We start from the raw sequence: 17,025 nt of genomic DNA, 5'->3' as shown, positions 1-17,025 counted from the left end.
GGAGAGTGGAGGGACGGCGCAGGAGAGGAAGACCCTCGATGAAATGGATCGATTCTGTGAGTGGAGTGGTGGGAATGAATGTGTTTGAGACAGCGAGGCTAGAACGGCTTATAGGGCTCTTGTACATAGGATCGCTATGAGTCACAAATGACTTGATGGCCCATAACAACAACTATGCACTGGTCAGTCTGGCAGTGTAATTGTAAGGAATTGCTGTGCCAGCATAAAGGTAGGCAGTTTGAATCCACCAGCTGCTCCTCAGAGAGAGGTGGACATTCTTTCCATGAGATTTACAGCCTCTGAAGTCCTGCTCGAGGGTCAGATGTGCTTCCATTCCAACTTGAGAGCATGGAACAACAGCAGTCATTCTGCCCACCATGGGGCACAGTCCTCTATCCTTGACCTTAGTTCCTGTAAACTCATTTTTCAGTCAACCAGAAAAGGGGAGCAGGCTGACACACATTGACTATCAGGAGTCTGTCATGCACCGTAGAGTACTAAGTTGTGGCATGCTCAGGTGGTGATTGGAGTATTGACTATGGGAGCACAGTCTAGCTGTCTTGTAACTGACAATCATCTGTACTGGGGAAGTGCAAGCAGGCCTTGAATAGACTTAAGGGGATCTGTCATGTTGATTTATAGAAATCATCCTGCATGTAGATGATGATGTGGCTATAGAAGCAGGCTGTTTGCTGTAGTCACTTTTGGATAAATGACGCAGTGGAATTGTTGGGTAGTACGGTAGTGTGGGTGTTTTTTGTTTGCTTGTTTGTTTTTATTTAACCAAACTTTCCACAGCACCTGCATCATTTTGTATTGCTACTAATAGTCCATGGAACTTCCACTTTCTCCATGTCTTTGACAACATTTGTTACTGAGTCATTCTGTCAGTCTAAAGAAAGAGCTCTAGGGGTGTAGTGGTTAAGCATTTGGCTACCAACTGAAAGGTTTTGGGATTCAACTCATGCTGTGGGAGAAAGACCTCCTGTGCTCTTGTTAAAGATTTTAGTCTAGAACACCTATGCAGCAGTTCAGTGTCCTGTTAAGATTAGTCAGGATATACTTGACAGCACACAGCAGTCAGTGTAGAGTGGTATTTGACTGTGCTTTTGTTGTCTGTTTCCATAAGAACTAATGTTGAGCATGTAGATTTGTTTTTCATATTTTTTTTTTACTTAAATTTTTTAGTGTAGGGAAACTGTACTTTTTGTGTCATATTAAGAAAAGACTTTAACTTCCAAAATAATCTACTTTAAAATATCTTTTTTATAATACATAACTGGTTTTGTTTTCATATTGAAGATCTTTGATTCATCTACAGTTCATTGCCATGTTTGATAGAGATAACGTTGTTTTCTCCCAGAAATCACACCAGATAACAATAATGTCATTCCTGCAATGGGAATACTTCTCTGCTGGTGCTGCATACCTTTGGACTCTACTGACTTTCTATAACACAGAAGGAGACGTGGCCTGGTCTTCGGCCACCCTCAGAATTGTTGTGTTCAAGTCAATTATTACAGCTGCTGTCTGTCTGCTAAAGGATCTTCTGAGATAAGCAGAAGGCACAACTATTTGTTGTCTGTGGAGGTTACTTTTTTACAAATTTATAAGAGAAGCTCACAACAAAATTAGACTTATTTGAAAAGCAGGTAGTCTATTGATAATATATTAGCTGACAGTATTTTCCTTTTAGGTTAAAACAGACATGATAGGATATACTTTGATTTTGGGGAAAATAGAAATGGTTAAGTACAACTTGAATGTGTAACAAAGTTCATTACTGGAGAGTATAGTTTTATTATGAGTCACATGAAGAGCCCTAATGATACATAGTAGGTGTTGGGCTGCTGACCAGTTTTGGTGGTTTGAATCCATCACCTGCCTCTCAGGAGATGAAGCATTCTTGTTAAGATTTATAGTTCTGGAAAATTGATAGAAAGGTTAACATCTGTCAGTATCAGTTTGAAGTCATTGGATTCTTTGGTGTGCTTTTTGTTTGAGTTAGACTGGGTTTTGGTGCTGTCTAATTTTTGTCTGCCCCACCCGCTCCAATAGTTTGTCATACACTTTTTGTTTGGTTTGTATTTCTTTGGTTTGTTGTTTACCATCTAATCAGAACTCCATCTCATAGCTCACTCTCCAGCAGGTTTTCAGAGACAATAAATTACACAGGAGGAGATTGTCCACCTTTTTCTGGTACAGCATCTGGAGGATTCTCATCACTGCCTTAGGGACTGCAGCGCAGGTTCTTACCACTAGGCCACCAGAGCTTTAGAGGGATGCTAAAAAATAAAATAGAGAAAGCCTGCTTAACCTTTATGAAATGAATACAGTGGAATGCTTTATGATACTTTATGATATATAACAATTAATGATACTTAAGAGACTTATACAGCTGAGCATTTGGTAATATTTCCTCATTTGTTTCCATTAATTCTCTTAAGTAATCCTGTTAAGTGCACTAAACTGATACCTTTTCTGTTAAACAGCTAAGAAATTTTAAATTCTTAGGAAAACTCTTGGAAGCTAGACTCCAGAAGTTAGGAAGGTACCTCAGGTCTTCAGACCTAGTTCTGAACAACACTTGATTAGAATTAACTGTGAGTGTTGTCTCTTCTTGTTATGAAATCATTACTATGTTTTTCTCAGGTTTAGTTTTAGACTTGAATTGCTCTGTGTCAAATACAAGCCAACTTTTAATCTTCAGCGTTTTTGGGTGTATTTTTATGGTTAGTGATTAGTATTGCTGAGATTATAAGAAGGAACAGTGGGAAAATATTTAAACAGTTACCTTATTTAAAAATAAAATGCTTTCTAAAAGTAATTATATAGAAATTGAGCAACTAAAATTGTGTTTAGACCTATTGTTTAGGAGCTCTGGTGGCATAGTCCATAGCTTGCTAACCAAAAGATTGCCTTTTTGGTTTAAATCCATGAGAGAAAGATGGGCAGTTTACTCCTGTCAAGATTTACAGTGTCAGGAACTTGATGGCAGCCTTGAGTTGACTTGATGGTTGGGATAGTTTGAACAGAAGCCAGAAACATTGTACTGGTAACTAAAACCTTGGAAGTTTGAATTTAAATGTAGGTACAACGTTTCATTAATATTTTTTTGTGTAGTCTTTGCAGTTACTTGCTATGTATCAGAAAGTTGGACAATGACTAGGGATGATAGAAAGAATTGATGCCTTTGAGTTTTGGTGCTGGAGTATAGTATTGAATATACCATCAACTGCCAGGAGAACAAACAGGTTCGTCCTGGAGAGGGTCAAACTAGGCTGATCCTTGGAGGCAACGATTCTGAGGCTTCATCTAACATACTTTGGGCATGTTGCAAGGAGGGACCAGTCCTTGGAGAGGGATATTGTGCTTGGAAGGGTGGAGGGAGAGTGCAAGAGAGAAAGACCCTTGATGAGATAGACTGATTCAGTGACTGGGATAATGAAGGCAGGTGTGTTTGAGACAGTAAGGCTGACGCAGGTTTTAGGACTATTGTACATAAGGTTGTGTCACTTTCAGCAGCACGTAACAACAGTCCCAGTAAGTATAGAGGTAGTTACCTGTAATACTGATTTGAAACACACTCCCTTTTCTCTGTTTTTTTTTGTTGTTGTTGCTAAATACTGTTAAGTCAGAAACTGATCCATAGCTGATCCCTCAGTAGGTTATCAGAGGTAGAAAGGTATAAAAAAGTTCAAGTCAACAAAAATTCATTTCCCTTGTACAAGATGAATAATTTAAAGCTTACTATCATGCTTGATAAAGCATAAGTCTATGAAAAAGAGACCCTAAGTGAGATGGGTTGACACAGCGGTTACAAGAGTATATTAAAACATGGGAACAATTGTGATGATGGCACAGGCCTGAGCTGCACTTAGTTCTGTTGCTAAAAGTCAGAACTGGTTCAGTGGCCCATCGCAACTCTTGCCTTTCTGATGTTTGCCACTAGCCATTTAACCTTAGGTACTAGACTAATTGTTTTTGATTTGGTTTAATCTAATGTGAAAAAATGGAAACCTAATGTACCAACCTAAAAAAAAAAGGCAGAACTGGCATACCTTATAAACAGCCTAGGTAGATGAGTCCAAACATTGCCTGTTTCTGTTTGTTACAGTGGTTTAGATTCTGCTAATTTTTTAAAAAAAATTATGTGAAAATTAATGTGAAAAACCCGTAACCCAGAGGTAGTTTTGCTGAGCCTTGTTATTCTGGATTAAATTGCTTAAACGTTAAGTCACTTATAAGAAGTTTAAGACAACAACGTTAAGGGATGTCTGCAGAAGGATTGTTTTTAGAATATATAATTGTGTTCTAAAATGTAGAGGGGATATCAGATAAAGACAATTTCTTTATAATTAAGACTTGCAGTTATTTCAAGATAAATGAAATAATCTTTTAAGTCAAGTAGTCATCTTACTTAACTTTGATTTCTTCTCTTTAACATATGATTTAATATTCTTTTTATTCTTACAGGAAAAGTGGAGAATTTTAGTGAAGATCATGAAAAAAATAGTCACCATATTTATAAAAATGCTGAAGATGGTAGTAAGAAACCTAATGCTGAAATTGTAGTGACTTCTGGATACAAAGCTGATGAGATCAAAGAGACAAATGACACATGGAACTCCCAGGCTGGGAAAAGGTCAGAGTCTCCATCAGAAATCTCTCCCACTAAGGGATCTCTAAGAACTGGTTTGTATGAGTGGGATAATGATTTTGAAGATATCAGAACAGATGATTGTATACTAGGTTTGGGTAGTGATCCTTTGGAGATGAAGGATGAAGATTTTAAAAAGCAATTGGAGAATAATGAAGCCATTGAGGAAGACATTGTGCAAAGTGTTCTTAGGTCAAGCAATTGTAGGACGTACTGTAGGGCCAATAAAGCAAAGACTTTACAAGGAGTATCAACTTTTGATAAGTTACTGGATGGCACCAGTCAGGCCTTAGCTAAAGCAAGCAGTGAATCAAGTAAAGACGGCCTGAATCAGGCAAAGAAAGGTAGTGCAAGTTGTGGGACCAGTTTTAGAGGGACTGTTGGACGGACTAGAGATTACACTGTTCTCCATCCATCTTGCTTGTCAGTTTGTAACGTCACTATACAGGATACTATGGAGCGCAGCATGGATGAATTCAGTGCATCAACTCCTGCAGATTTGGGAGAAGCTGGCCGGCTAAGAAAAAAGGCAGACATTGCAACTTCCAAGACCACTACTAGATTTCGACCTAGTAATACAAAATCCAAAAAGGATGTTAAACTTGAATTTTTTGGTTTTGAAGATCATGATGATGCAGGAGGTGATGAAGGAGGTTCTGGAAGCTCCAATTACAAAATTAAATATTTTGGTTTTGATGATCTTAGTGAAAGTGAAGATGATGAAGATGATGACTGTCAAGTGGAAAGAAAAACGAGTGAAAAAAGAACTAAAACAGCACCATCAGCCTCCTTTCAATCTCCCCCAGAAAGCAGTGACAATTCCCAGGATAGTCAGTCTAATACTAATAATGCAGGTATGTTGTTTTTGTTTGTTTTGAATTTATAGGTAAATGTGTTTTCAGGTTTTTATCAGCAGTTACCTAGAAACTTAATGAAGTATCCATTTAGAACTAAAGGTATAGCTTTTTGAAATACTGTAAGGTTTCAAGTTAAACAGATTGTGGAGGAGTCTTTTCATACTTGTTTTTAAATTCTTCTATTAGCACTTGAGTCAGGAATAGTGAATATATTGGTGTCTCAACTCTGGAAGTCTAAATACAGAGGAAAGCATAAGGATAGGTTTTGAACATTTACAATTCTTTTTAAAGTTAGGGAAGAGAAACACAGCCAACCGTCATTTTCAGAGTCTTTATTTTCTGCCTTTTTTCTAAAATAATGCTTCAAACTGTTTCTGGTCATTCACAGTCATGTGCAGAGTGGCAAAAACTTCTGAGGTTGAGCAAGCAGAATTGCTATTTGCTCATTAAGTGTTTACTTGCTAGACATTTATAAAATAGAATTGAAAGTAACAAGAAATTGGCTTTAGTAAAAATCCATTGTAATAAGCTAAAAGATCAACTAATACACATGACAAAAATTCTTAAAACCTCTTAAATTGATTTAATAAAACTGAAAAGTTCTAGTTCATTCATTCATAACAGTGAAAATTTATTTGACTCAATAGAATTAGAAAAGACTATAGACCCTCAAGGGCTTATAGTCTCCACTGTGAAAGACAAGCAGAGGAAATAGGTTCATTATGCGGTAATTTGGGATCTCTGTGGAGTTCTGTCTGTAGGAAGTTGCACTGCCAGCCCAAAGCTGCATCTTTTAGGTGATTTGAATCTACCAGCTCTGTGGGAGGAAGATGGTAATCTCCTCTCATGATTCCTACTTTGGAAATCCAATGGAGGGTCAGCTGTTAATCTGTCTGACTTGACAGCTGATTATGTTATAATCAGGTCATTCTGTAACAAGGACTTTATAAAGTGCCTTGATTATTAAATGAGAAAGATTATGGGGACACTATTTGTTGGAATCAGTTTGATGATAGTGGGATTGGGTCTGCCTACCTGTATCAGTTATTAAATAAAACTAGTCCTGTTAGACTCAGAGTTGTGTTGGCTGTGACTCCATAACAGCCCTCCATTAGGTTTCTAAGGCTGTAAATCTTTAGTGGAGAAGACAGCCCATCTTGTGTGGCTCAGCAGTGGGTTCACTGTGGACCTTTTGATCACTACATTAGAATTCTCGTAGTCGTCTTCAGGGTAGATTGTATTATTTGTACTTGAATCTTTCTTTCTTCTTGCTTTAATTGACCTAAAAATAGTCTCAGTGATTCAAAAGAGTTCCTCTGTTTAAAACTAGACTGGTATAGACAAAACCCTGGTGGCACAGAGATCTTTACCAAAGTTCGAATTTTCCGTATAATATGCAAAATATCTGTAAAAGTAATTTTTCTTTCACTTTCATATCCACTGCAAGAACCATACATAAATTCTTGTTTTTCTATGGGCAGTTCAGTGATGTTGATGATACTCTTGAGTTCTGTTCCTGTTCTCACCTTTCTTTGAGTTGTTCACCCATTAACAGGAACTCTGCCACCTGATGTAGGTTAGCATTCTTTCTTAAAAAATTTTTTTTATTATTAATTTTAATAAACATTTATAGAGATTTTGGATTTCCATTCATTCATTGTTGCACTTTTCTCCCTGCCCACCTCTCCTGTCCAGTTCGCTCTTCTCTTTGAAAAGTAAAAGCAAAATTCCTTTGTTGGTATACAATCTCCACCCCTACCCCTACCCCCACCCCCCCACCGCGAGTATACTCCAATATGCAACCTTCATTTTTGACTCTTGTGATAACCCTAATAGCCTATCATATATCACTTTTAAAGTGTTCTCTCCCTCATCTGTTTCAATGCAGTATACATTATTTATCCAGTTTTTCTCAGTCTTACCCCAACCCTGATGTCATTCCCATTCTGCAACAGAGGCACTATGCAGTATTTTGTCTTTTTGTGACTGAGATCTTTCACTCAGCATAATGTCCTCCAGGGTCACCTATTTTGAATATAGATTAGCATTCTTAAGATGCACGTTTTTCTTAGAGATAAGCAGAGGGAAGACCTGTCTTTACTTTAATGCCTACGTTTTTCTTTTTTATTAAGGCATACTTCACTGAACTGTGCTTTGTTTTACTGTGCATTGCAGATACTGTGTTTTTTTTACACACGGCAAATTTATGGCAGTGCTGTGGTACTTTGGGAAACTTTCAGTTTTGTAATTTATAGAAAAGATTGCATATATACAGCAACCATGTTCATGGTTTTCAAATCACCATGTGTAGTAGTATCATCTTTCTGGTACTTTATGTTCTTTACGTGTACTAATGTCACATTTTTTTCAGTTCTCAGACTTTAAGATTTTTTTTTTTTACTGTGCTCTTGCGTACTTTCTAGGCTAAAGTATAATGTAGTCATAGGTTTTATATGTACTGGGAAATGAAGAAAGGCATGTGACTTGCTTTACAGAGGTGGTTGGAAGCCTGGCCCACAGTGTCTTCAAGGTTTGCCCTGCAGTATGTGCTTATTAAAGAGCTGGAGTAGGGAAAAGTTCTTCTGGTTGTGTTTTTTTTCTTACAGATTAGAAAAAATTTCACTTGAGAAAGAATTCAATTTTTTTTATTAGTTTTTTTTATAAAGAACCACACAATCATTGCATTATGTTATTTTAGGTTATATATGCTTTGCCAAGGAGAGCTAGCTTTTTTTGCTGTGCACTGTATTGTATTAGGTTATATATGCTTTGCCAAGGGAAGCTAGCTCTCCCCCTGTCCCCCCCATGTCCCATTTTTGGAACTCTTTGGCATGATGGTTAAGTGATGGGCTTCTAACTGACAGGTCACGTACACCATACATTCCACAGGAGAAAGATGATGCAGTCTGCTTCTAGAAAGACTTAAGAGTTTCACAAACCCTGTGAAGGCAGTTCTACTCTGCACTATAGGGTTGTTATGATTTGTCTTTAAGGTTGTCTTACTACTTTATAGATATATAAGCAGGCATTATTTGAAGCCCAATAGAATTCCATTAACTTGAGAGGTATATTATGTATATTAAGTGTAGATAATCACCTAATCTGTATGTATGTTTAAATTAGTGTTAATGTCAACAGATTGCAACTTTATAAGCTGTGAAGAACAGAAATTATAGTGCTTTAGGAAACTTTTGGTTTTGTCATATGCAAAATACTACTCATAGGCAGCAACCGGGCTTAGGATTTTTGAAGTGGTTCTGTCATTTGGTAGAAACGAAGACAGCACAGTGCAGAGCAACAAGATCTTGTGTATGATATTTTAACGTGATTGGGAAACAGCAATGCTGCCCTGATGGAAGCTGGTGATCAGCCCACTGCCATTGAACGAGTTTGCTGCCCTTGTTCCCATATAATGTGGCTGAACTATTTAAAACAAGTTCAGAAACCTTGAATTTGGGATTGTCTTTGAGAATAATTTGTCAGTTGTGTGATGCTTTTATTTTCTCTCTACAATGTGGGAGGAAAAATCTACACAGATTGGCTGGTAGATGATTTGGAATAATTGAAAGCTAGCTATTTTTGATCATTATTTCAGAAAACTTGGATTTTACAGAGGAATTGCCTGGTGTGCCTGAAAATGTAAAGAAACCTGCAAATAAACAAGGAGATAAGTCAAAGGAAAATACTAGAAAGATTTTTAGTGGTCCCAAACGGGTAAGTAAAGTACTATTAGTGATTTTTATTATTTCTTTATTGTTGGGGGAACTCAATGCTTAGCTAACATTCTTTGAAAATGCATAACAAATAACATGGCAATTAAATATCTTTCAGGGGATATGCCCAGGCCATTTTAATATGATCCAGCATAGGTATTAAGATTAATTTGTATGATTTTACCTTTTCCCAAAAGGATTGATCTACTTAAATTGCTTGCCATAGTGTAAGGTAGATATAATAATTTAAAGTTTCAGCTAGACATTGGCAACACATAGGCTGAATCAGTTTTAAGTAACTGAAGAATGAATGAACGTGTTCCATTTCAATGTGTTTTCAAGTTTCTTAAAATTTTTAGACGTTTTACATCTAAGAAGAGTTCATTGAAAATATCTTTTAAAGTAATTGAATGCTCACTTTTGCATGCCCAAAAGGTTGTCATCTTTTCTCTCTTGTGTCCTCTCCGACCCCGTAGTCATGCTTAGCACTGACAGAGATTTCTTGTTCTGGGACAAGTTGATGTGGTTTAATGCCTTTACTCATTGATGCTTAGGTGAGGATTTTGATTTAGATAAAATTGTGTGTTGTGTTGGTTTTCAAGCAGCTGTTCTCAAAATTTCTTGTTGTGTGTTTTTTTTTTTTTGTTTTGTTTTGTGAAACCCATGTTGATTTTTTTTAACATTTTATATTGGTTTGCTTACGAAGTTTGTATACATTGTGTTTCATGTAATCATTCCCATGCATTATGTTTGATAAAATTATTACCATTGCACTTCTCAGGTCTCTGCTGCATCTTTTCCGTTTCCTTTACCTCCCTCCCTCCACCCACCAAATTGTGCAACCCTATGGTTTCACCCCAACCCATGCTTACTCCTCTGCTCTCACCCCTTTCCCTTTGGTCCCCATATATGTTCTATTAGTTTCCCATCTATTTTTACAATAGTCTTAATGCAGTATTTGTCCTTATGGAACTGAGCTAGTTTACTCCACATAATGCTCTCCAGTCTCTCCCAAGTTACATAGTATTTTTCAAAATCATTGCTATTGAGTGCTGCATAGTATTCCATTGTGTGAATATACCACAGTTTCTCAGTCCATTCCGTTAGGTGTTTCCGGTGTTCTGTGATTGTGAATAATGCTGCTCTGAACATTGGTATACAAATCTCCATTTGTGTCTCATTTCTAGTTTCCTTGGGGTATATTCCTACCAGTGAAGTAGCTAGGTCGCAAAGAATTTTTATGTTAAACTTTTTTAGGAAACACCAAACTGTCTTCCAGAGTGATTTTACCATTTTATAATCCCACTAACAGTACATGAGAATTTTTCTCTCTGCATCTTCTACATTTGTTACTTGCTGTCCTGTTAAAATTTTCCACTGGTGCTGGGGTGAGATGGTATCTCATTGTGGTTTTTATTTACATCTCTCTTACTGCCAGTGATTTTGAGAATTTCTTCATGTGTTTGTCTCCCTCTTAAAAAGTCTTTCCATGTGTTTTATCCAATTTGTAATTGGGTTATCAGTCTTTTTCTTGTGGATGCCCTGCTGTAGTATTCTGAAAACTTTTGTTATAAGACCCTTGTCTGAGATGTTTCCTAATTTTCTTCCCTCAGTAGGTGTTTGTTTATATATTTTATTTATTTTTTAATTTTTATTTATTTATTGGGGAAAGGGTTTTGATGTGCCACAAAATTTATCGGCGTTTTTAGTCTGTGGAAGGTCAATTTCCTCATTTTTAGCCTTTCCTGGTTGTGTATTTCTGGCTGTACTTAACAGCATCTTTATACCATAGGCTAGGTCTTCTAAATTTGTTCTTATTTTGTCTCTTAAGATCTTTATAGTTTTGAGCTTTAACTCTAGGTGTCTAATCCCTCTTGAGTTGATTTTTTGGTATGGTGTGAGAGGTGGATCTTGCTTCAGCTTTCTGCAGGTAAGCAGTCCAGTTTTGCCAGCACCATAAGTTGACGAGGTGGTTTATCCATTTTATAGGTTTGTTGCCTTGTGGAATATCAGTTGACCATAGATGTTGTTGTTGTTGTTGTTGTTATGTGTCGTCGAGTCGCCTGCGACTCATAGCGACCCTATGTACAACAGCCCTAAACTCCACTCTGTCCTGTGCCAATCGCACTGTCTGGGCTAATTTCTGGTTTCTTGATTCTACACCATTGGTTTATATATCTGTCATTGTACCAGTACCATGCCATTTTACAGTAGTTATATGATAGGTTTTGAGATCAGGAATGCTATGCCTCCCACTTAATTTTTGTTTTTCAGAAGTATTTTGCGTATTTGAGATCTCTTTACAAATAAACTTGCCATTTGCCTTTTTAAAAGTTGAATTTGCTATCTGTATGGAGACTGCACTAAACATGTAAATTGCTTTTGATAGGATTGTCATTTTCACTATATTGACCAGTCAGGAAATCAGAAGACAAATTGCATTGGGGAATACTGCTGTTAGGGGCCTCTGGAGAGTATTGAAAAGCAACGGTATCGGTTTAGAGACTTATGGTGCACCTGATCCAGACCATGGTATTTGCAACTACTTGCTTTGCATCAGAGAGCAGGACAATGACTAAGGATGACAGAAGAATTGATGTTTTGAGTTGTGGTGCTAGAGAAAAGTCTTGAATATAACATGGACCACCAAGAGAACAAATAAGTCTGTTTGGATAAAACCTAGTTTCTCCTTATGAGGATAGGATTTTGAAGCTTGATCTCACATATTTTGGGTTCCTTGGACATCATGCTCGGAAGGGTGGAGGGTCAGCGTGGGAGAGGAAGACGTGGTTGAGATGAATTGATACAGTAATTGGGGTAATGAGGGTAGATGTGTTGCAATCAGTGAGACAAGCTCTGGACAGAGGAGGCTTAGGGAATATTTTTCCATTTATTTAGATCTTTTATTGTTTCTTGCAGAAGTGTTTTGTAGATTTCTTTTTAAAGGCCTTTTTTGCCTCTGGTTTATTCCTAAGTATCTCAGTTTGTGGTTGGTCTTTGTTGTAATTGGTAATTGCTTATTTTCCTTTTCAGTGTTTTCTTTGTTACTGTAGAGGAATCCCACGGAATTTTGTATATTGATCTTACATCCTGCCACTCTACTTAATTGATCTACTAGTTCTGACAGGTTTTTTGTTGAGTTCTTGAGGTTTCTGTGTACACTATCTTATCACTTCTATATAGTGACAGTTTCACCACCTGTTTCCAATCTGGATGCCACTTACTTACTTCTCTTACCATGTTGCTCTAGCAAGTACTTCTAATACAGTATTGACAGAGAGTCCACCACTACTTTTGCATCATTCTTGCAAATGCCACTGTAGTTAAATTTAAAAAGTGTCTAGAAAAACAGTTTTTGGCTTATTGTTACTAGTCATACCTTTGCGAACTGCTAATTAATATTGTTCTACTTTATTTTTTCCCCTCCTGTCTTTTTACTTAATATTTAGATATACAGAAAATGTAAAAACAGTATAATGAAATAACCTCTATGCCTTTGCCTAGCTAACATGCTGCCATAATTGCACAATTACTTATGTACATATATAGGTATATATATAAATGCATGTGTGTGTGTCTGTCTGTCTGTCTCCTCTCTCTGTCTCTGTCTCTCTCTTGAATTCTAGTGGCATAGTCTTTAAAGAGTTGCACTGCTAACCCAGAAGTGGCTTGTTTCTGCCAGATCACAACTCCCGGTGGGAAAAAGATGGACTATCTCTTCTCATGGGATTTACAGTTCAAAAAATCCACTGGAAGGTCAGTTAGGAGCTTCTCTGATTACTTGATGGTAATGAGAGTGAATGAAGTAATCAAGCTTCTAAGGACTCAGTCTGCATAGCAGTATTTTTTTAAAAAAAGTCCTGAAATAATTGTATCTTCTTCTTGTTACATGCTGTCAGGTTAACTGTGACTCATAGCCATCCTGTGAACAGCGGATCTGAACCTGGCCCTACCTTGAGCCATCCTTACCATCTCTAACATGTTTGAGCTCACTGTGATAGTCACCGTGTAAATCCCTCATTGAGCATCTTTGTCTCTTAGAGTGACTCTCCAACTTTCCAAACATAGTCTTTCTCTAAGTAAGGCCTGACACCTCCTAACAGAATGCTCAAAATAAATCCCTCATTGAGCATCTTTGCCTCTTAGAGTGACTCTCCAACTTTCCAAGCATAGTCTTTTCTCTAAGTAAGGCCTGACACCTCCTAACAGAATGCTCAAAATATGTGAGACCGAGTTTCACTATCCTTGCCTCGAGGAACACCCTTGGCCCTACTTTCTCCAGGACAGAATTTTTTGTTCTCTTGGATATTTAGTACTCTTCTCCAGCATCACAACTCATCAGCATTCATGATTCTTCTGTCATTTTTGCCATTGTCCAACTTTCAAATTTATAACAAGCAGTCAAGACAACTGTGATCAGGCACACTTCAACATCTTTGCTTTAAACTGACTCTTTGGAGAGGTCCCTGACAGCAGATTTTTCCCAGTGCAACACATTTTTTAATTTCCTGACTGCTGGTACCTTGGATATTGATGGTGGATATAGTTAAGATGAAATTGGTGACAATTTCAATCTTTTCTCCATTTGTAATAATGTAGCTTATTGGGCCAGTGATGAGGATTTTTTATTTCTTTATGTTGACATGCAGTCCGTATTGAAGGCTATAGATTTTTGTTGCTGCAGCAAGAATTTCACGTGTTCTTCACTTTAAAAATCAAGGTTGCTGATGTCATATACTTCTTCATAAAGTCCAGCTTCTCAAATCATTTGCTCATCATACAGATTGAATAGATACAGAGCATGGATACTACCCTGATGAACTACTTTCTTGATTGTAAACCATGCAATGTTCCCTTGCTCTGTTTGGATATCAGCTTTTGCTTTGGTCTAAGTATAGGTTTCACATGAGCACAATTAAGTGTTCTGGGATTCCTATTTTTCTCAATGTTAGATTTTAATTCACATATGGCTTTGTATAGTCAATAAAACAAAGACAAAACTTCTGGTATACTGTGCTTTCAACCAAGGTCCATCTGACTTCAGCTATGATATCCTCCATGCCATAATCTCTTCTAAATCCAGCTTGAATCTGATTACTCTTTGGCAAGATTTTTGCCTTCAGGTGATGTGATAGAGTAATGCATGATAATTTCTGTTGGATCACTTTTGAGAATGGCTACAAACATGGCCAGATAGCTATATTCCAGATTTCTTGGCACAGCCTGGTGAGCACATTCAGGGCAAATACTTTTTTTAAAAAACACAAATGATGACTATATACACATTGACTTCACCTGATGGGACTACGTAGGAGTCAGATGGACTATAACTGTGGAAAGAAGTGTTGGATAACCTCAGTATCAGTAGTGAAAAACCAGGCCAGGTGCAATTATGCATGAGCAATCTCAAACTGAATCTGAAAGAAATAGAAACAAGTCTACAAGCACCAATAGGACCTTGAGTCTGTCATCTAAATTTAAACACCAGCTCAGAAATAGGTTTGAGGCATTGAATACTAATTGTCAAAAACTAGAAGAGTTAAATGATGATAGCAAGGATATGAAGAAAGCAAAAGGTCACAAAAGATAGGGGAGAAATAGGATACCAAACCGATATCATAAGAGACTTTCCAAAATGGCACTAAAATATAAGTAAGAGATGAACATAAATAAGCTTTCAAAGGATAGCTTGAGAATACTGAACAAGTGTTAACAATGAAATGTGCAAAGAGCTGGAGTCAGAAAATAAAAAGGGAAGAACTCAGTCAATATTTCTCAAGCTGAAAAAACTGAAAACAAATTCAAGCCTCACATTGCAATACTGAAAGATGCTATGGGCAAAATCTTGAGTGATCCAGGAATCATCAAAAGAAGATGGAAGGGCTGTGTCCACATACACGCGCAGTGGCACAACCCAGCTGCGTAGCAGGACTGGAGTCTGGTTGACTGACAAAGAATCATTTGCAGAGATAACACATGCTCTGGAACTAATGGTAATGAAAGAAGAAATTAAAACTGCACTGAACACATTTGCAAAACGTAAGGCCCCAGGGATTGATAATACTCCAGTTGACAGTATTGTGTTGCACATTTCCAAACTAGTAGGGATTTTTGGTGGTTATTCCAGAGCTAGTTGGCGCTTCTAACAAAGGTTGGTGGTTTCAATTGGCCAGCAGCTCTTTCTATTACAATGTATAGGATCAAAAACTAGATGGAAGGTAAGATCTGAGGCAGAACCTACTCAACTAGCAGTGAGTTTGAGTTGTGAGTTTATGTGGTTATATTATTATTTAATTGCAATCCTCTGATCTTTCTGGAAGGTATCTGTGCACATCACTGTACCATCAGTGCTTCTCTCATCTTTTTTTAAGTTTTTGATACTTATTTAAAAAATTAGATGTTGATTTTATAGAATGTTCTACTTAGAGAATTTTATGATTGTTTCCTTTTGCTTGCTGCTGTTCTATGTTAAACTAGTACAGTGACATTGGACACTGGAATTTAAGACTGGATACCTGGTTGTTGATTGTTTCCTGGCTGTCAGGTTGACTTGTATGCATATGTTGAAGAATGTGGTATTCCATAGGGTTTTTACGTCTGGAATGTTTACAGAAGCAGTTGTCTGAGTGCCTGGGATATTTACAGAAACAGTTACCTAGACCTTGCTTAAATGTAGTCCCTGGGTATGTTAGAACCTTCAGTCTGTAGGTTAGCAATTGAGTGCAAACCAGTTGTGCCAACAACACTCCTTGAAAGTTATAATTAAATTCAGGTCATACTGTTTTGGGGAAAAATAATTCAAAGGCGATGCTACATACTTCATATTTATATCATGAGCTGAAAAAAAATCTTGTTTCATATTTAGCAGTATTTAATTATGTCATTCAAAATGAAATTTTAATGTACTCACCATTCTATGCCATGAAACTTGGACAACAGTTGTCTGGCCATCAAATTGGAAGTGACCCATATTTGTACCCATTCCCAAGAAAGGTGATCTAACAGGATATGGAAACTCTCGAACAGTATCTTCACATACAAGTTCAATACTGCTGAAGATCATGAAAAGAAATGGCTAGAACAGTACATAGAGAACTGCCAGAAGTTTAAGCAAGATTTAGTAGAGGCTATGGCACCAGGGATATAATTTTTGATGTCACATGGATCCTGGCTGAAAATAAAGAATACCAAAAGAAATGTCTATTTATACTTTGTTGACTATGCAGAGGCAAGTGACTGTGTGGAACTTAACAAGTCATGGCTGACATTGAGAAGAATTAGAATCCCAGAGCTCATGTGAAACCTATACCTAGACCAAGAGGCTATTTTGCAAACAGAGCAAGGGAACACTACAAGCTTTGAAATGAAGAGAGTGCATCAGGATTATATTCTCTATCCATACCTATTCAGTCTGTATACTAAGAAAATTATTCTAGAAGATGGACTCTATGAAAAAGAATGTGGCATCAGGATCAGAGGGAGACTCAATAACCTGCATTATGTGGATCACACACAGCCTTGCTAGCTGAAAGTGAGGAGGATGTGAAACACTTTCAGACTATCAAAGAATACAACCTTCAATATAGATTGCATCCCATTGTCAAGTAAACAAAGATTCTTACGACTGAAACAGTAGGCAGCATCATGATAGATGGAGGAAAAAATGGAAACTGTCAACATCACCACCTTACTTGGGTCCACAATTATTAAGACCATTGGTACTTTCAGTCAGGAAATCAGGAGACGTATTGCACTGGGAAAGTCTGCAGTCAGGGACCTCCACATTATTGAAGAG

At 37.3% G+C, this 17,025-nt stretch overlaps 1 protein-coding gene across 1 annotated transcript in view; it reads left to right on the top strand.

Moving 5' to 3' along the window:
- Positions 1 to 17,025, top strand: part of LOC102860619 (wings apart-like protein homolog) — a 124,986-nt gene that overhangs the window by 9,384 nt on the left and 98,577 nt on the right. Inside the window, 2 exon segments of the mRNA XM_006901021.1 lie at positions 4,477 to 5,514; positions 9,113 to 9,231. Of these exon segments, the coding sequence (XP_006901083.1) occupies positions 4,477 to 5,514; positions 9,113 to 9,231 (1,157 nt within the window).

The sequence above is a fragment of the Elephantulus edwardii genome, unplaced genomic scaffold, assembly GCF_000299155.1.
Source record: "Elephantulus edwardii isolate Elephantulus edwardi_28Jun2011 unplaced genomic scaffold, EleEdw1.0 scaffold00305, whole genome shotgun sequence".
Lineage (NCBI taxonomy): Eukaryota > Metazoa > Chordata > Mammalia > Macroscelidea > Macroscelididae > Elephantulus > Elephantulus edwardii.
The sequence above is the reverse complement of the archived record's forward strand: the minus strand, read 5'-3'. Positions and strand labels throughout refer to the sequence as shown.